The 19,298-nt window shown below is 56.5% G+C and overlaps 2 protein-coding genes across 9 annotated transcripts; both read left to right on the top strand.

Moving 5' to 3' along the window:
* The first annotated feature begins 83 nt into the window (after positions 1 to 83).
* LOC103052992 (uncharacterized) lies at positions 84 to 12,462 on the top strand. 8 transcript variants are annotated; one of them, XM_088150183.1, is made up of 4 exons: positions 84 to 321; positions 5,864 to 5,984; positions 7,266 to 7,367; positions 8,599 to 12,462. In XM_088150183.1, the coding sequence occupies exons 1-4, from the start codon at positions 292 to 294 to the stop codon at positions 9,891 to 9,893; spliced, it is 1,548 nt and encodes a 515-aa protein (XP_088006309.1). In that variant the 5' UTR covers positions 84 to 291; the 3' UTR covers positions 9,894 to 12,462. The 8 variants fall into 8 exon arrangements, with proteins under 8 accessions (XP_088006309.1, XP_088006308.1, XP_088006307.1 ...); XM_088150182.1 differs by having other exon boundaries at positions 7,266 to 7,379; XM_088150181.1 differs by having other exon boundaries at positions 85 to 321; positions 7,266 to 7,379; positions 8,596 to 12,462.
* Positions 12,463 to 16,466: 4,004 nt separating this feature from the next.
* LOC112541212 (uncharacterized) lies at positions 16,467 to 18,844 on the top strand. The gene is made up of 2 exons (XM_088150508.1): positions 16,467 to 17,401; positions 18,777 to 18,844. The coding sequence occupies exons 1-2, from the start codon at positions 16,666 to 16,668 to the stop codon at positions 18,842 to 18,844; spliced, it is 804 nt and encodes a 267-aa protein (XP_088006634.1). The 5' UTR covers positions 16,467 to 16,665.
* Positions 18,845 to 19,298: the final 454 nt, after the last annotated feature.

The raw sequence follows: 19,298 nt of genomic DNA, 5'->3' as shown, positions 1-19,298 counted from the left end.
TTGCTCACGCAAGCCGGGGCCCGGGCAGCGACCCCGCGCTTCTCCGCCCGCCCTTCAGGAGGCGCCGAAGCCTGGCGGGAGAAGGGCCCAGAAGGAAGCGGGCCGCGGGGGGCCTGCGCGGGAGGAGCGCGCCCCGGGGCCGCCGCGCGCGCGCGCCCCCGCCCCGCCCCCTCCCCTCCAGCGGGCGGAGCCGGGGGCGTCGCCGACCCCCGCCGGTCCAGCCCGCGCTCCGTCGCCGCCGCCGCCGCCGCCGCCGCCGCCTTTGTTCCCGCGGAGAGGGCGCGACGCGCGATGGAGGCGCCGAGGCCGCGGCCCGCGCAGGTGAGCCCGCGCCCCCGGCCCCCGGGCGGAAGGCCGCCCGCCCGTCCGTCCGCCCGCAGCCCGAGGCCGCCCCGAGGCGCCGGCGCGGCGGGCAGGGGGTCCCGGGCGGCCGGAGGGCGGTGGGCGAGCCCGGTCCCCGCCGGGCTGCCGGAGGGAGGGAGGGAGGGAGCGCGGGCCGCCGCCGCCGCCTCCCGGCCAGGCCCGGGCTCGGCGCGCCGGCAGGGGCGCGGGGCGCGCGGCTGCCTCCGGCGCTGGCGGGGCGCTGCCTTCGCCGGGGCGAGGGGCGGGGCGGCGGGCAGCGATCTCGGGCCCCCCCCGCCAGGCCCTCCGCCTCGCTACTCGGCCGCGGTCCGGAGCCGTCGCGCCCTTGCTCAACCCGCCTCCCGCGGCGGAGCCCGGGGCGAGGCCGGGCAGCCGCGGCACGGGGGGCTCGATCTGGGCAGAAGCGTCTGGGCGGGTGGGCGAAAGCGCCCGGGGCCACCCGGGGCCCCCCTTCCACTGCTCGGGGCCTCCAAGCGCGGGCAGAGGGTGGCGCCAGGGTGCCCGCGGGGCAGGTCGGAGGGTCGGGGGCCCTGCCCTTTCTGGGGCGGGGGACGACCCGGACGGAGGGGCGGGCCAGGTCCGGCTAGAGCCGCTTTCTCAGCCTTGCCCCTTGGAGACGGTGGGCTCCAGCTCCCATAATGGCTGGCTGGGGGATCCTGGGAGCTGAAGTCCACCCGTCTTCAAGGGGCCAAGGCTGAGCAACGCCGCCGGAGTGAAGACCGTCGGAGGCTTTCTCTGGGCACCAGAAAGAGTGGCCCTTGCAGCTTCTTCAGGTGCATTTAGTTCGTTGATGTACTGCTTCAGTCTGACAGAGCTTCGGAGGGTCCGCGTCCACAACCCTTCGCTGCAAATAAGCTCTACAGCAAAAGTTTCCTTCCAGGGATATATAAATAATTCCTTCAGTTAGCCCCCTGGCCCCAAGAACCCCCAGTTCTTCATAAGGCCCAAAAGCTCAGGTTACAGCCAAAAAGAACATGCGCGTTTTTAAGATGTAACTGTCAAACGTGTATCTATATCCCATCAGGTTACCGGTAGACCTCACTTAGTGACTGCCTCATTTAGCAACAGTGTGAAGATGGTGCTAAAACTCAACTTAGCGACCAGTCCTCGCATTTACGACCTTCACAGTGTCTCTCTGCTCTCATTTTCATTTGCTTATTTACACCATATCAAGATGTCCTCAAAGAGAAAGAGAAAGAACCCCAGTTCAACTTAAGGAAGTAGCAAGAAGCAAAGGAAAGCTGAAGTAAAATTGTAAGCACGGTCACGATCACGTGATTTTTGCTTAGTGACTGCTTCGCTTAACAACCAAGTTGCTGGTCCCAATTGTGGTTGCTAAATGAGGACTACCTGTATTCCTTTCTTGGGGGTAAGCTGTGCCGAAAAGGAATAAGAAATTGGGAGAAAAAGAAATTTATGGCCAGGGATAAGACAAAGGAAAGGGCATCAAATCTTCTTTAAACCAACTTTAAACCATTTTACCTCCATACCTTTCCATCCTTGCACCCTTTCTGGCTTCTACCAGGTCTCTGCACTGATTCTTCAACCTCTCTCTTTTTCAGGAACTCAGCACCTCCATCCAAACACGACTTCCTCAGTCTTCTCCTTCCTCTCCACCCATTCACTCTTCTTGCACGGATTTGTTCTGCAATTTGATCTTCATTCATTTTTTTTTTCTGTATAACCGAATCACCTGAATGTGCATCTTTAAAACTAGTTGTTCACGTGGGCATTCAACCCACATTCATTCATCACATCCATTCATTCTTGACCCCCTCCCATTCCCACTGCATTCAACTTTTATGTTTCTCCTGACAGATCTAAGTCTCACTTCCCTATAACAAAGTACACAACACACACGAACGTCATAAACGTTCATTCCTCTCAAGAGAATGTATACTTTGCACAAAATTTCTACCAGCATTTGCACATTTAAACATTTCTGCATCCAACTTTCCATCTTTAGTAAATATTCTACCTAAACAACTTGGGCCTGGAGCTTTTCCTGATTTACTGTTTTTTATTGCAACCCATTATTTCTCTTACTGTCATAGTTCCACTCAATATCTGTTTTTGCTGTTTAGTTAATTTAGGCAGCTTTGACTTCTCTAGATATTCATCTGTTTTGAATCTCCTCACCTTTGTATAATTTTGCATAATACTTTTCAGATATCTTTTGCATTTCCGTATTGTCTATTGTCATATATTTTCCTTTTTGCAATTTTAATATTTTTCCTTCTTTCTTTCCTCAGTTTATACAGTAACCATTTCCGTGGTTTATTTGCTAATTGAAAATTGTTTTGCTTTGCAAAACTCATTCCTGTGTCTTGTTAACCAGCAACATAGAAAATTGTTGTTGTAAAAGTTTTATTTGTTTCAAAATAATTTTATTTCCTGGTGATTTTCTAAGTTCATTTTCTTTCCTTTGTATCTTTTGCATCTTTCCTCTCTTTGTTTTCTTATCCTTGTACTCTGTTGGATAGATTGTCCTCTGACATAATCTTTATTTGCATCCCAGACTATTGTTGTTTCTGTTTCTTTGTTCAAATTGAATTTAAAAAATTATTTTATTTGTTCTTCTCTTTGCTATTACTAAAGAATAGTAATAGTTCTTTTACAATTAATTCTTTATGCAACCAGGTTTCATTCATCCTCCATCTATATCCTCTATATTTATTCTTAAGAGTCAAAGTCACCGGATTGTGATCAGAAAAAGTTCTGGGTAATATCTCTCCTTTGTCAATCCATTTAAGTAGACTGATGGAGATCCAGAGCATATCAGTTGTTAAAATTTTTCATTTATGCTTCACTTTTTCTAAGCAGATATTCATCTCAGCCACTGTTCTCATTCGTTCTTGGTCTCCAAATGGCCTGATCGCGTCTTCCCACCCACCCATCCAGCAGAATCATTTTTCCTCTGGATTGATCCATTCGGAATGCTTCCTTTCTGGTTCTTCCATGATCCCCGAAGCATAACACGCATTTTTCTTTCCCTTCGTTGATTTGCTAATTCCTGCTTTACCATTTACTGCTCTGACCTTCCAGTTCAGCCTCTTGGATAGGGGAGATGTTGACCTGCTTTGCCTGACGGGCCCACAGAGGCCATTGCTACTATAGCCACTCCTGCCCTGGTCACCTCTCCCTTGGATTATTGTAATTTCCCTAATAGGGGGCTGCTGTAGGAGACCGCCTAGGAATTTCAGCTGGTGCAAAATGTGGCTGCTATGCCTGGCAATGGCCACATAGGGCTGGGGTTCAAGACCCACATTGGCTGCTGATCTGTTTACAAGTGCAGTTCAAGCTGGTGGTTATCCATGAAGCCCTGCCTGGCACTTGATCTGGGTGTCTTAGGAAGCACCTCTGCTGGACAGAACCTGCCCATCCGATATATGGAAACAGAGTCCCACTCCTCTTGGGACATTCGGCAGGAGAGGACATTGGGCCTTTTCTGTGGGGCGCCTCTCCTATGGAAGAGTGGTCCCCAGAGGTGGCAGTGGCTCCTACTCTCATGGTCTCCAGAGACTGCTGGACTCCTGGTTATTCTAAGTAGCTTTAGAGATGGATTCTAGTCTTCTGAGACAGCCATGGTGCCAATATCATATCTGCAACCCAATCTTTTCCATGTATCTTTGGCAACATTAAATACAGGTAGTTTAAGTGACCCCTGCTCCACCCCAAACAGGGATCTCAGTGGTTGATCAGAATTTAAGTTGGGTAAAACAAGAACTTTACAGCTGAGCCCCAACGAGGAGATGAATTCTGAAGTTCCTTATTCCAGACAGAACTGGAACTAAGATGAAGACCCAAAACTCTCTTCCCCAACTGATAACTCTAATCTGCATAACAAAAAACCCTCAGGATGTCCTTGATGAAAGAAATTTGTTCAGTGTTCTGTTCTGTTGGGATAAATGTGGGAAGAGTTTTCAAAATGTAAATGAAATTGAATTCATCTTAGACACATTTCTCTTATTCCAAATACTCAGAGAAACGCTAGAGTATCTGTATAGAGCAGTGTTTCTCAATCTCAACAACTTTAAGATGTGTGGACTTCAACTCCCAGAATTCCCCAGCCTAAGGCCAATTAGAAAGAAAAGAAAGAGGACGTCTGTAGGATCTACCTTGAAATAAAGAGGATACACCATTAATAATGATTAAAGCCATGATTGGGGGGTTAGATAAACCATATAAACCCAAAATGTAACACATGGGGGGAACCCAAGATTCACTTCTTCAGCAGTGATGGCTGGTGTGGGTCTTCCGGGCTGTGTGGCCGTGGTCTTGAAGTTTTGTTTCCTAACGTTTCGCCAGCACCTGTGACCGGCATCTTCAGAGTGCAGGAGCACAGGCAGGAGCAGCTCTCTCTGTGCCCAGGGTGATGTGGCCCTTTTGTGGGTATTTATAGAGATCTGAGGGGGGGAAGGGGGGGATTGGGGTGCTCCTGCCCTCTGAAGATGCCGGTCACAGGTGCTGGCGAAACGTTAGGAAACAAAACCTCCAGAACACGGCCACACAGCCCGGAAGACCCACACCAGCCATCGTATGCCGGCCGTGAAAGCCTTCGACAATACACTTCTTCAGCAGTTTCCTAAAAACCCCATCTGAGGCTTTCTCAGCATTCAGAGAAATGATAGCTGCTGGCTTTTGTTTATTTTAAATTAAAGCAGGACTATTGGTTAAAAATCCGACGTCGTCAGAAGCTGGACCACCATTTATAAATCCTGCTGGATGCACAATAGTTTGAAGAGCACCATGTAATCTGCAGATAAGAGGGCTGTTAAAATCTCAGCATCCGCATTGATCCAGGAATAGAACTACGGTTAGGAAGCTTGCTGGAATCCTTGTCCTGTCCAGGAATAACAGTGGCATTTACCTCACATAAACTAAAAGCCCGGGATTTCTTTGTAAAAGCTTCACCAAATACCTCTGTAGGAGGCAAAACTCCAGTATCCCGATCTACTGGAAGACCATCAAGTTCATAGATTTAGTTGGATCTTCAGAAACCCCAAAATCAAAATTTGGGTGTTTGTGACCTTGGCCTCCTACGCTGTTCTTCCTGTCCAAAGGTTCGGGAAGTCCAAGCAGGGATGTCCAGAAAATTTCCCTATCTCTTTAATGCAGAGCCTGATTAATATAAGTCACAAGGTCTCCTTCCTTATCACCAGTTGGGGGCGTTTGTCAGAGGGAACAAGGAGGAGGGTCAGCTGGTCTGACGTCATGGGCTTGGTCTGGACTGCTGCTGTTTGTAGACTGGGGGCCTGGATTGTTCCCGCTGGCCCAGAGAGCTGTCCTGACCGAAGCCTTCTCACGGGGCGCTGGGCTTCAAGTCCCATCCTCCCTGTCAGTCTTCCCGTGGGCAGTGTGCAGAATTGAGCCCGTTGTTCCTGCCATGCTTGTTCTTGAGTGCCAGGAGAGGCAGGTCACCCTCTCGGGTCAGCGGGATCCTTTGGGGCCCCTGGAACCCCTGGATCCAAACCCCGGGGCTGCTTCCTTGTTGGTGCAGGTGACCTTCGAGGACGTGGCTGTTTACTTCTCCCGGGAGGAATGGGAAGAATTAACCGAGTGGCAGAGGGAGCTCTACCAGGCTGTGATGATGGAGAATTACGAGGCAGTCCTTTCCTTGGGTAAGAATGACTTCGCTGCTCATGTCCTGGAGGGAAGAGGGTGACTGTTGATGTTGGAAGAGGTGTAAGAGCTCCCTTTCCAAAGATCTCCCTGGCCCAGCTTTGTGTCTCCAACAGAGGTCAGCTGGATGCTTCTGGGGAACCTGCAAGCAGCAAGATGTGAAGGCAAGAGGCCCTCCCTCGTTGGGTCAACCTTCTTTGATGGTGGAGGTTCCATTTCACTATCAAAGGCCTTGCTGAGCGACCTCCATGGCCTTCTCCGGTCCTTTTAGACTATCAGTGGTGCCTTGCTGGAACAGACTGAAGCATCCTCTCCCTGAGTGTGGTCAGCTAGAGATCTCCCAAAGCTTGGAAAAGTAGCTGGAGAACATTTGGTTGACAGACACTTGGTCTCTGAGTATGGAGCTGCTTCAGTTAATGCTTAGAAAAGCCACCAGACCTCGTGATATTGAGTCTGTCTTCCAAATGCCATGCTGGCTTTGGATGATGCGATTCGTAGTCCAACAGCTCTGAAGGGTGTTGTAGAACATTCGGAAGGGGCTATTGAGACCCTCGAATCTAACCTCCTGCTCAGGGCAGGAATGCAGATTAAAGTATTCCTAGAGAAGGCGGTCCAGCCTCTGCTTGAACACCTCCGGGGACGAGGAGCTCACCGCCTCTCTGGGCCATCGGTAAGGAAGTTTTCTCTAACGTTCATTCAGAATCTACCTTCCCGTAACGGAAGCCCATCATCCTGCACACTGGGACAAGAAAGAAGAGGTCCTCACCTTCTTCTGGGTGATGTTGTCTGACGTCGTTTCAGGCTGGTGAAGAGGGCTTTCCCCTCTGCTCAGACTCTGCGGGCCCGTTTCCTTCTGTCTCCTTCCATGGGACTCGGTTCTGATCCCCACCATCCTGGATTTCCCTTCCCTGAACCGGGTCCAGTTTCTCTGAATCCTTCTGGAAGTGCAGAGTGCCTAGAAATTAACGGGATCTGTCGTTTCCACTTCTTGTGGTTTGGAAAGCATATTATTCAGGAAATCCTGAATGGTATTGCCACGTGACTTCCAATTCCCAGACCTTCAGAGGGGAGACTTCATCTCTATCCTTTGTCTTGGTGACTGGAGAAAGCCCCAGCTCCAAACAACTATTTCATTCCCCAAATCTCCCAGCATGAGAGCAGAGGGAGGCTGGTTAGCACACTGGGGAGGGCAGCTCTCCCTTCCTGTGGGGTTTGGGGCTTCAATAGATGTGGAAATGGGAAGAAACCACTTGGTCTTTGCTCTCCTCTGTTTTCAACAGGCCATCTGCCCATCAAGCCACAGATCATTAGCAAAATTGAACTGAAGGAGGACGTTTTCACTGGAGAGTTTTGGAAGCCGTGCGAGTGGAGGAACCCACGAGGCCAGTGGCTGGGTCAGAGGTTTTTCCAATTTTATTTGGAGAAAGGCAAAAAATAAGAGAAGAAAAAGGGAGAACACGCAGGGATATTCTTTGCTCATAGACTGTGCAATCTGTTCAGTTCATATTATGCGAGAAATGTCTCTGTATGTAAATCAGTTGACCTAAATTTAGAAGGAGGCAGGGAAGTAAAATTAAACCTACAGAATTGGATAAGCCAACTAGATTCCTAACTAGTTCTCCAGGTGAGATTTCTGGCAGCAGAAAGTCGGGAGCCCAACCATAGAGACCGTTGTTTCCGCCTGGTCTCCATCAGTTAAAGCTGCCCTTCCATCTTGGAATACCCAGTTTTTGGTTTGGGCAACTGGATATATCTACTTCAGGGTGACATGGTGGCCGGAGGGCGATGGGCAGTCCTTGGGATCTCTGACCGCTATGCAGATCGCTTTTATATGGAAGGTTTTGTGTGAATTGGGAGTTAAAGGTTGGTTGTTGAACTCCGAAGGAGCTGGAGGTGAGGGAGGAAGAGCAAAGCGGGGGGTGGGGGAATAAATGGGGCGCTTTGCAAATGGTTCTGCATTGAGGGGATGTACGAGGTCCTCTTGGTTGTCTGATCGATTGTGGGGGGAGATGTTTCAGGAACGCTTGCCGTGACCTGGAGGTCTGTTGGTAGGGGATGGGAATGTGTGTTCATACGAAGATGATGCTGTGACACTGGCTGAGAATGATTTAGGCCACCCATGCTGGCTGGGGAATTCTGGGAGTTGACGTCCACGCATCTTAAGTGACCAAGGTTGAGAAACGCTGACCCAGGCCAGTTATCTGCCTGTGATCTCCAGTGCCTCCTGCGCTGGAGCCCCACAAGTGCTTTCTCCGGAGCCTGCTGAGAATGAGATGCCAGAGGCATCATTTGGTCTGGAAGGAGGGGGATCGGTGAGAGGCCGCCAAAAGTCAGATGGTGACCACAGATGCCTGAGGCACGTGAAAAGGGGCTTCAGTTGTGCAGGTGCCATCTTGACTCTTGACCCTCCCCACCGCCCTGCGGATGCTGCTGAAAGAGACGCAAGCAAGGGGGTGCGTCACGCTGCGGCCACTGTCCCCAGGCCTGAGATCGGGGGCCGGTTGCTGTGCGGCCCATTTTTTTGGTGGGGGGGAGTCGGAAGAGATGGGGGAGAGATCTAATTGCAGTTCTCCACCTGGGCCAGGGTGACGAGATTTTCCCTTTCTCCAGCAGGAGATGGGATCCGGATGGTGGAAGAGGGAGAGGGCAGAGGGGCAACCGAGCCCCCCGCAGCGCCGAGCGAGAAAAGGAAGAAGGGCCGCCCGCGGACCGTGGCTCCGGCTCCCAAGGCCGAAGGCGGGGGTCTCCCCCGGGTGACACTGAAGATGAACCCGCCCAAGTGCCCTGAGTGTGGCAAGAGCTTCCTGAGCAACGTGGCCATGACCATCCACATCCGGACCCACACCGGGGAGCGCCCCTTCAAGTGCCACCTCTGCCCCAAGGGCTTCCCCTCCCGGGGGGACCTCAAGCGCCACATCAAGACCCACCTGCGGAAGAAGACGCCCCCTCCGGCCACGGCCCGGAGCGGGTCTTCCAAGAAGAGCCTGGCGGCCAAGATGCAGCTGCTGTGCCACCTGCGCTGCCCTCCGGGGCCGAAGAAGCCCCACAGCTGTGCCCAGTGCGGGAAGAGCTTCAACAAGAAGCAGAGCCTGCGCAAGCACCAGGGGACCCACTCGACGGAGCGGCCCTTCGCCTGCCTGGAGTGCGGGCGCAGCTTCCGGCTGAAGCAGATCCTGGTGGCCCACATGACCTCCCACATCAAGGAGCGGCCCTTCGCCTGCGACCAGTGCGGGAAGTGCTTTGCGCAGGAGCGCAACGTGCGCAGCCACCAGCGGGTGCACACGGGGGAGAAGCCCTTCCTGTGCATGGCCTGCGGGAAGCGCTTCGGCTACAAGCAGCACCTGGTCAAGCACCTGCGCTTCCACACCGGCGAGCGGCCCTACAGCTGCGCCGACTGCGGGAAGACCTTCCGGGACAAGACCACCCTGAACATCCACTACCGCATGCACACGGGCGAGCGCCCCTACCGCTGCCCCTTCTGCAGCAAGACCTGCAGGCAGAAGCAGCACCTGAACAGTCACCTGAAGGTCCACCGCGGGGAGACGCTTCCCCCGGGGGACAGCACGGGCCTCAGCCTGCAGAGAGCCCGCGCCAAGGAGAAGCCCCACGAGTGCCCCCAGTGCCAGAAGCGGTTCCGCGACAAGAAGATCATGCTGACCCACCAGAAAACCCACAAGGAGGAGCCCCTGGCCAGAAGCGGCCCCGCACAGGGCAGACGGGGCCCGGCCGAGGCGGAAGGAAGGGCCGCTGGGGGAGGAAGAGGCGGAGGGCGGAGGCGGAAGGATGAGGGGCTCCCCTCGGGGCTCACGTCCATCCTGCCCGAAATGATCCCCGTCATTTGCACCGACTGCGGGAGGCGGTTCACACAAAGGAAGTACCTGACGCTGCATCAGAGGAGCCACAGATGAGGAGACGCCGGTTCCCGTTGGAATCTCGTCTGGAAAGACCCCTTGGATGGTGCACGACGTGGGCGCTTCCGGGGAAGAAGACGCTTCTGCACGGCAGCCCTGTGGAGGAGATGCCAGGGTTTGGGGCGAGCTCCCAGCAGAAATTTCAGGGCTCCGTACTGCGAGATAAGTTGCTTGACTGCAGACCCCGACGCAGCCTTGCCTGAGGCATTGCCCAGAAACGAAGCCCCCGGGACTGAAACCCTCCGCCGTTTCCTCCTGCCCTTGCGGGCTGACAGACTGCTGGCTGTTCTCCCCCCAGCGCTGAGACCAGAAAGAATGCCCCTCCTCCGGGATTCAGCCCTAGGTCTGGCTGGCCCGAGCACCGCCGGTTCACGTCTCACCTCCAGGCCTGGCCACGGAGGGACTTGGGCCATCAGGGCATCGGGACGGGCCTTGGCGCCGTCGCTCCTGGTTTCTTGGGCCTTCAGAAGCTCGTGAAGCAGCCCGAGAGACCCCCGGGGCCGAAGGGGAGCTTTGTCCCACTTGACTGGGAAGGGCGGTTCGCCTCCTCGTCAGCTCTGGGGCTGTGAAAAGCAGTGGCCGTCCAGCGCCTTGTGGCGTTTGTCCGTAAATTAATTACGCCCTGTGAAGAAGGCCCTCCTGTCCTGCGTACCCCCCTCACTCAATGGCTCTGGCGTAGCTCGCCGTTCCTGCGCCTTGGAAGCCTCTTGGGGCTCCAGCTCTTTGCTCCGCCAGGAGTTGCGGCAGAATTGCCCCGCCGCAAGAGCTTGTGACTTGGGCTTTCTCAGCTCCAGCAGGCTGGATCCTCACCAAAGAACCACACCGCATTTCAAGCCAGTTCCAGTAAACCAGACAATAAATACTAGGGGGGGGGAGGAAGTGAGTTTGAAAAGGTGAAAAAGGTAGGATGCAGACTGCAAAAAAAAAAGCCAAGCCCCCAAGCCTGTTGGTGGCTGCGTGTAAGAATTGCACGCCTCTGCAGTGGGACCAGCCGATAGGTCCCCAGCCGCCAGCTTGGTTCCAGGTGCACGGCTGCCGCTTTGCAAAGGCTTCGGGTGCTGCTCTTGAAAACCGGAGCTGCTCGGGTGGCTTCTGACTCAAGAAAAGGTGCCAGCCAGACCTTTTGCAGGGAGCAGGTCCAGCCCTCTTCCTTCAAACAAGCTGAATAATTATGTTTACGTGGCGTCGGACTCCCAGCAACTCTGGGGGGTCTACCAATGGTTAAAAACATTTAAAAACAAGGGAACAGCAAAAACAGCACGAGAAACAAAGATGGCAGAGAAAACCAACCCAGATGGGAACAAAGAAAAAGGGAGCATTGGTCACTCTCACCAAAGGCCCGGGCAAAGAGCCACATCTTCAGGGCCCTCTGAAACGGGTAGGGTGGGGGACGTGGATCTTGGGCACCTCATTCCAAAGGGCAGGCACTGAGACAGAGAAGGCACGGTTCTGAGGTCCCAAGAAATGGCATTGTTTAATTGATGGAACCTGGAGTATGCCAACCCTGCCAGATCGGGTCAGCTGGGCAGATGCTGTGGGAGATGGGTGGTCCCTCAAGAAACCAGCCCTATGCCATGTAGGGCTTAGGAGGGAGCAACCACCACCTTGAATCACATCCAGCAACCAGCGCAGCTTGCAAAGCAGGGGTGGCATGTGAGCATACCAAGGCATGCCCATCACCGCCTGCACCATTGCATTCTGGACTAGTTGGAAGTTTGTGGATGGTCTTCGAGGGCAGCCCCGTGTAGAACGCATTGCAGTAGTCAAGCCATGAGGTGACCAGGGCATGAGTGACTGCCTGAAGGGCCCCCAATCTAGGAAAGGGTGCAGCTGGCACACCAAATGAAGCTGGCAAAGACCTTGCTGTCCACACCTGCTCATCAAGTAAGAGCTGTGAGTCCTGGAAGACCCCCAAATTGGCCACCACCCTTGAATGGGGTAGTGCCAACCTTCACCCAAAGTCAAAGACGGAATATCCCCCAATCTGGGCAATCCAAACTGCCACAGCTGCTCGGACTTAGGACTGAGTTGGAGATGGTTCCTCCCTGTTCAAAGCTGCAGGGCAGTGTTTCTCAACCTTGGCGGCTTGAAGACGGGTAGACCTCAACTCCCAGAATTCTGGGAATTGGCTGGGGAATTCTGGGAGTTGAAGTCCACGCGTCTTCAAGCCGCCAAGGTTGAGAAACACTGCTCTGGGCCCTGGGATAGAATATCAACCATCTCGCTGGGCCGCCCCAGATTCAAAATATACCATCATTGGTGTATTCGTGCCTTTGCCAGTTGTGGAAAGGGGAACAATCTTGGTGCGTGGGAGACACAGGCGGCTTCCTTGGCCCCAAGAAGACAGGGAGGACCACAGCTTTGGGAGCCGAGGGCTGTGTTGGGCCCCTTAAAATGTGACCGCTCCCCAAATTCTCATGGAGCCAAGAGAAAAAGCAAAATCAGTTTGGCTGGTGTGGGTCTTCTGGGCTGTGTGGCCGTGGTCTTGGAGTTTTGTTTCCTAACGTTTCTCCAGCACCTGTGACCGGCATCTTCAGAGGGCAGGAGCACAGGCAGGAGTTCTGTCTGGGCATAGAGAGAACTGCTCCTGCCTGTGCTCCTGCCCTCTGAAGATGCCGGTCACAGATGCTGGCGAAACGTTAGGAAACAAGACTTCAAGACCACGGCCACACAGCCCGGAAGACCCACACCAGCCATCGTATGCCGGCCGTGAAAGCCTTCGACAATACAAAATCAGTTTCTTAATTTTGGTAACATGTAGAGAGGGTAAATCGACGATTCTCCATGTGTTAAATCATTTTCTCCTGTCATATTAAAAATTACTATTCAGAGGCAACGAGTGGATGATTTTTGCGGGGGGCGAACGGAGGCGCTCCTGGGCTCAGTTTTGCGCTTCTGGCTGCGTCAATCCAGGCTCCGGGCCGAATCAGCCGGGGAGCAGAGGGGCTGCGGCGCGGAGTGATTCCGCCCTGCCCGACGGACTCGCCGTAATTGACCAAGTTCAATATCAGCCGAGCTTTGCCCGCGTGGATGGGTTCGCGGGCTCTGCCATGGAGCGGCCAAGGGGTCGCCGCGCCTGCGCTGCCCCTGGCACGAGGGGGCAGAGGAGGGCGGGGGCAAGCCCCGGGCCCCTCCGCTTGTCCTGGGCAGGCCTGACCCTTCCGGCAGGAAGTGGGTGCTGGTGGCCCCCGGCGGTCGTGGCTGCAGCCTGGGAGCCCCTCCCCTCCCCGGGCGGCTCAGCCGCGCGCAGCCCGCCTGCCTCTCGGGAACCGCCGGGCAGGGATGCCCGCCCCGCTCGCCGCCCGCTCTGGGCAGGGGGGCCCAGAGCCTTCGGGACGGAAAAGCCGCGCCCGGGCCGGGAAACCGGGCGGGGGGACCTCGGGCCGCGCGCGCAGCGCAAGCGGGCAGCCCCCGCCCGGCCCGGCGCCCCCTCCTCCGGCCCCAGGAGCCCCCGCTCCGGCCGGACCGCGGCTCTCGCCGGGGGATCGCGAGGGGGTCCCCTGCCCGCCCCAGCCCCCTCCCCGGTCAAAGGGGGCGGAGGCGGAGATGGTCGGCCCGGTACGCTCCTCGCCCTCCGCGCGCGCCCCACAGCCCGAGGCGGCCGGGGTCGGCGTGCCTCTGCGCGCGTGCAGAGCGTCCCTCCGGGCGGGCGGCGCCTTCCCCGGTTGCGGGCTCCGGTCCCCCTCGAGTCGGGAGGAGCCGCTGGAGGGGTGCGGGCAGACCGGCCCTTCTTGCCCGGGGGGTTTCCGGCTGGGCGCCCGCAGGGACGGTGGCTGGGGCAGGGGTCGCGCTCGCCCCGGGGCCGAGGGAGGGCGGTTGCCTGTCAGGCCGCGCCGGGGGGGTGCAGCCGTCTCCCCGGGGCCCCCCCGCCCCCTTGGCTCCCCAGAGAGAGCCAGGCGGCGGGGTCGGGCCTGATTTGCCATGGGATGGGGGGCCAGCAGGAAAGTCAAAAGAGGGCAGTGCGACCCCCCTCCGTAGCCCAATCCTCCGTGGGTCCCTCCGAGGCGCAATTGGGGGTGGGGGAAGAGTGTAAAGCAAGAAAGATGAGCGGATGCAGCTCTCCATACGTGGAGGGCTCCATGGGAGAAGGCCTGCCTCTTCACTCTAAGTGGCAGAGACCGATGCCCCCTTGCCCTGGGTTGCCAGTGGCTGCCGACCCCCCAGGAATGGAAGCAAAGCTGGTATTTAGCGCTCCCCTGCTGCTCTTCAACGAGGGGAGCTCCTGAGGAGGTGGTCCAAACAGCTGCTGCCTTGACCTTGCCATTGGAGAGCTATGATCCGGGAGGAAAAAGTGCTAGGGAGGGCAGAGGAAAGGCTGATCCCATGATCCCGCCTGGCTTGCAGTTTTTGCCCCAGCGCAATCTCTCCAGATGTCTAAGCCATGGGGTAGCTGTTAATCTCAGTGGGAACACAGTGGGCTAAAAGAGGACCTGAATTAACATCATAGGCCGGGGGGGGGGCGTTGTGAAGAGCCCCTTGGAGATTTGGGGGTTGATTCCTCAGCAGCAGCAGAAGACCCGTTGCTGCAGCAGGCTTGGCACAGAGGCTAAATTCAGTTCTGATGGGCAGAGAATCCTTGTCCTTCCTTTGGCATGGATGGGTCGGCTGAATTATGGAATTCGTTCATTAGCTGCTTCAGTTACCAAAGCAACTTGAAGCTTTTAATGCACAATCAGGGGCTTGTTTTCCTTGTTTGCTGACCGTCACTGAAAATAGGCTTCTGCAGGCATTGCGATGTCCCCTTCCAAAATTCACGGGGCGAGCAAATAGCAATAAAAACGGAGAAGCACATCAACTGAGCCCTGCCCCTTTTTACGGGCATCTCCTGTGGGGCTTTTGCTGTCCCATCACAGGCACCATCTTGACTTTTTTGACCCCTCACGGAAGTGGGGAGATGCCACTCCGAAGCCACCCTCAGCCCCTCACTCCTAGTCTGCCTGCTGTGCAGGGATGTTGTGGGGATAAAAGGAAGGGGACCCCTTGTAAGTTGCCTGCGACAGAAGTGTGGGAAGTTGGTCGAGACGTTGCAGGTTTAATTGTTCTTAAAGCTGGGAGAAGAGGAAATGCCAGCTGGGCACAAAAGACATTGGGAGGGGAGCAGGTGGGTTGAGCCAGCCTCCCTCGGGGGCATCCAGTGCCCGGCAGGCACTCAGCCTCTGCCCATCTCGGCCCACCCGGCTCGAGGGAGGGGAGTTCCCTGGTCCTTCCTGGGCCCAGAAAGGGAGCTTCGCGCTGAGCCCAGCTTCCTCTCTCCTGGCTCCAGGCCTCCCCGCTGGTGATGCTGGAGGATGTCACCATCCGTTTCTCCCTGGAAGAGTGGGCATGGCTGGACAGTTGGCAGCAGCAGCAGCTTCACCAGGATGTTATGCGGGAGAACCACGAGCTGATCGCTTCGCTGGGTAAAGCAGTGCTGGCTGAGGGACGTTTGGAGGCTGAGCTGGGTGGCTGGAAAGTCACACCTCCTGAGGGTGAATCCATGCCAAATCCAGCAAATTCCAGGGAGTGCCCAGGGCCCCTGGTCAGTCTAGGAAGTGTGCGGCAGAGCTAATTTAGAAAGGGGAGATGGCCAATCCTGCGTGGCCTTTCCAGAGAAGACCAGGCTCACCAGGGGCACCTGTGGCAATCGTTGGCGGAAACCATGTGGAACAAGTTGTTTTTTAATCTATGAAAAGTATTTTCTGCAACTGCAGAATAGTTTATTGGCTGAATCTCCTGGGAAGAACGCAGCATTTGTCAAATGCAGGAGATGCGTGCTCCCCCCTCGGTTACGTTACACTGGCCGGGTCTGTAGGGATGTTTCCCCTGGTCAGCTGAGCAGAAGCTGGGGGAGGATTGATTGATTGGACCATCCAGTTGTTTTGGACTCCTGGCAACCTGATGGGGGTATAAGTGACATGGGAAAGGCCTGCCTTCCTGCCTCAGTAGGGTTGACCTCCGACGCCCCCCCCCGCCGATGAGCGTTTGGCCCAGTATTGCTCAGACTGGGTCCAGCAGCAGCTGCAGCTGCCCTTCTCCAGATGCCCAAGCAGAGCTGCATCTGGGGGTGTCATCTGCATCATCAGATGCCTAGGAATCTCCAGGGGAGCTTTTGGTGGGCAAAGCAGAGCTTCCCCCACTGCCCCCCATTTGCCGCTGGACGCACCTGGGTGGCCCCTGTTGACAAGAGCGCCCTTTGGTCTGTGGGTCAAAGAGATGTGCCCCCTGCCCTGGGAGGGCACTGCAGAGAGGGGAGAGGGGCTTGGCTGCTGCACTGCTGGGGGCCGCCTGGGGGGCGTGGCTCAAGGGTTGAGGCTCCACCCCTTTTTCTGCTTTTCCTCACAGGCCTGGCATCCCAGCGGAAGGGGAAGAGGACGGGCAGCCGTGCCACGGCCCAGGCCCAGAAGGCGGGACAGGCGGACTTGCACCCGCAGCTGGAGCAGCCAAAGGGAGCTCTGCCCGTGATGCCCCTGCGGGGCGGGGACTGGGTGCTGTGGAGGCCGCTGGGCGAGGCCAGAGAGGGCCCCGGGGCAGAGGGCTGCCCCCTCGCCTGCCTGGACTATGGGAAGTGCTTCTGCAGCGAGGTCGCCCGCCGGACCCGCCAGCACATCCACACGGGCGAGCGCCCCTTTGCCTGTGGGGAGTGAGGGCGCAGTTTCACCCAGCGGCAGCACCTGGGCACCCACCTCCGAGTCCATGGGGGGGAGCACCCCTTTGCCTGCAGCCAGTGCGACTGCACCTTCCCCTGTAGAAGCTGCTCCTGACCCACCAGCGCAGGGCCCACTCCGGAGAGATGCCCCTGGTGTGCCCAGACTGCGGCAAGCTCTTCCACACAAGCACTGCCTACTGGCACACCAGCGGGTGCACACCGGTGAGTGCCCCTTTCCCTGCCCGGTCTGCAGCAAGAGCTTCACGCAGAAGCACCACCTGCAGACCCATCAGCGGGGCCACTCGGGGGACCGGCCCTTCCCCTGCCCTGAGTGCGGGAAGGCCTTCAAGGACCGGGCCGGACCAGATCATCCACACAGGGGCCCGGCCCTTTGCCTTCAGCCACAAGCACCACCTGGTCATCCACCAGCGCGTGCACACGGGCGAGAAGCCCTTCTCTTGCAGCGTGTGCCGGAAGCGATTCACGCAGAAGCACCACCTCCTGAGCCACGCGCGCATCCACACGGGCGAGCGGCCCTACCACTGTCAGGAGTGTCCCCGCAGCTTCAAGGACCACATCACCCTCAAGCTGCACATGCGGCTGCACGCCGGTGAGAAGCCCTTCTCCTGCGCACACTGTGGGGAGCGATTCCGGCTGCGCAAGGCGCTGCTCTCCCATCAGCGGGTGCACGACACCCCCACAGAGCTCATCTGCACTGAGTGCGGGGACAGCTTCCCCCGCCTGTGCAGCCTGGCTGCCCATCGGCGGCGGGCACACCTGTCCACACCCAAGGGTATGGCCCTGCCAACCAACTCGGCCGGGAAACCCCATGAGTCGCCGCCTGGCAGGTGGTCAGCACCCAGGCCCCCCGCCCAGCCGAGTGAGGATGGCGCAGGATGCCCTTGGGGCCAGTGCCCTTTGGCGGGGCTGAGCGGAGAGGCCGTTGACCTGTTGCTGGTTCTTTCCTGGACCTGGAGATGCTCCCCAATGGCCTCTCCTCTCTGCTTCGCTTAGAACTGATGCTGGGCTGGGCTGGCTCTGGTGGGGCTGGCTGAGGAGACCCTTCCTCAGGGGCAGTAGCAGAAGGCTTGAAGGGCCCCTGGTTCTGGATTGGCCTTGGAGAGCAGGGGCCTCCCTGTGCCTAGATCAATCCAGGAGGGACTTTTGGGTGATGAAACCTGCGCGTCCTGCCATCGGAGACCCACCCTGCCATCCCGCGGCTGCAGCTCAGAGGAGCCCAAGCGCTGGAGAGGCCGGCTTTGGACTTGAACGCCCCGAGATCCCGCGGGGCCCCCGCAGCTGGTCTTCCTTCCTTCCTCCCGCCCCTGCCCCCTCATTCCCTAAAGGCAGCCTCCTCTGTAGGCACCACGCATGGTCTGTTCTCCTGGCGTGTCACAACAGCCAGAGTGGGAAAATCGGGTGCTGAGGCCAGACTCTTGCTGCGTGTGGGGTTTGGGTAGTGTGGCACTCTGTGCAATCCCTGGAGGCATGATATTGAGTGGTTCCTGTGCAAGGAGCAGGAGAGAGAGTGCACGAACTGTGGAGGAAGGATTTTGGTATCACGCAACCCATTTTGCTAATCGGATGAGATGTTGAGGTCTCCTGCCCTTCTAGAATAACTCTATGGAAGTCCACCTACAGCAGCCTTCCCAGGTCAGCTGGGGATGATGGAAGTTGCAATGCAGCCTCTCCATGCCGAGGCATGCAAAGGTGGGTGGGGAGGGCACTTCACCAAGCTGAGTCAGTGGGCAGGGGGGCAGGCAGGTGTCCCAGAGCAATCTTGCCAGTTTGGGCCTCTCTCCCTGGGTCCTTGCCGGTTTGCGGAGCGTTATGCTTTTCTTTCACAATGCATGCGTGGCAATTACAGCGTGTGCCTAGATTCCCCCTCTTGTGTGCGTACACACACACACACACACACGTTTTTCACTTCAATGATGGAAAACATGCTTGTTATCAAGGGGGAGGGCCTGCTCATTCGCCTTTGGGGCTAAGCCAGAATGTGGTGGGGACCCTGCCTTCAGCGCACTGCTTCGTGGGCCTCTGGGCAACTTCTTTGGAAACTTGGCCGTGTGAGTGAAAAAAACATCTCGGCATTTCCTCCCAAGGAAGGAACTAGCGTGCACTTCCTCGGGCGGCAGGGCGTTTCAGGAAAGCCGAAAGCGTGTCCCTCCGGCAGCCTTTGCTGCCCTACCCGCATCTGTGCAGACTGATGCCCCCAGTGACGCAGGACCAGTGGCCCCATCTCTTTATTGCAGTTCTGCGCTGCAGTGAAGATTTTGGGCAAGACCTTGAAAAAGGGATGAAACTCACTGCTGCAAAGTGACGGCCAGTGTGGTGTACAACAACAGAATTAAAAATGCCTTTTAAAACACTGGTAAGCTGCGTATTTAATTTGTAAAGAAGCCAATGCGTGCAATCAGGTGGCTTTCCATTTGGAAAGGAAATGGGACCGCACACCAGGAGGAGTTGGGCGAGGTCTCCAGGTCAGCTCACTTGGCCATGGCAGGCTGATCTTGGCTAACTTGCCCCAGGCCTGGGTGGGACTTGGATGGGAGACCACCAGGAAGCCTCAGGGCAGAGGTCAGGCTGGGAACATGAAAAAAGAGCTAAAAAAAAAGTGAAAGTGACCCATTCTGTGCTTGGCGAGTTTTAATCATAGTTCTTCCTTTTTTCTCAACCTGATTTTTGAGCTGCTTGGTTAGTTTATGGTTCAGTGCGGTGCAGAGACTCAGAAAATGGGTCAGTTCCAGAGCCTGCTTCGGACGGGCGGGCGGGGG

Source organism: Python bivittatus, unplaced genomic scaffold, assembly GCF_059951505.1.
Source record: "Python bivittatus isolate LINGU-HERP-01145 unplaced genomic scaffold, Pbiv_v1 ctg000610_np1212, whole genome shotgun sequence".
In the NCBI taxonomy this organism is placed as follows: domain Eukaryota; kingdom Metazoa; phylum Chordata; class Lepidosauria; order Squamata; family Pythonidae; genus Python; species Python bivittatus.
Note: the sequence above shows the minus strand (reverse complement) of the source record. Positions and strands in the feature narration are given on the sequence as shown.

Coding starts and splice junctions, on each gene's coding strand:
- LOC103052992 (XM_088150181.1), top strand. CDS start 292: ATGGAGGCGCCGAGGCCGCGGCCCGCGCAG. Junction 5,985..7,265: donor CGAGGCAGTCCTTTCCTTGG/GTAAGAATGACT, acceptor TGTTTTCAACAG/GCCATCTGCCCATCAAGCCA. Junction 7,380..8,595: donor CCCACGAGGCCAGTGGCTGG/GTCAGAGGTTTT, acceptor CCCTTTCTCCAG/CAGGAGATGGGATCCGGATG.
- LOC112541212 (XM_088150508.1), top strand. CDS start 16,666: ATGCCCCTGGTGTGCCCAGACTGCGGCAAGCTCTTCCACACAAGCACT. Junction 17,402..18,776: donor CAGGCCCCCCGCCCAGCCGA/GTGAGGATGGCG, acceptor TCTTTATTGCAG/TTCTGCGCTGCAGTGAAGAT.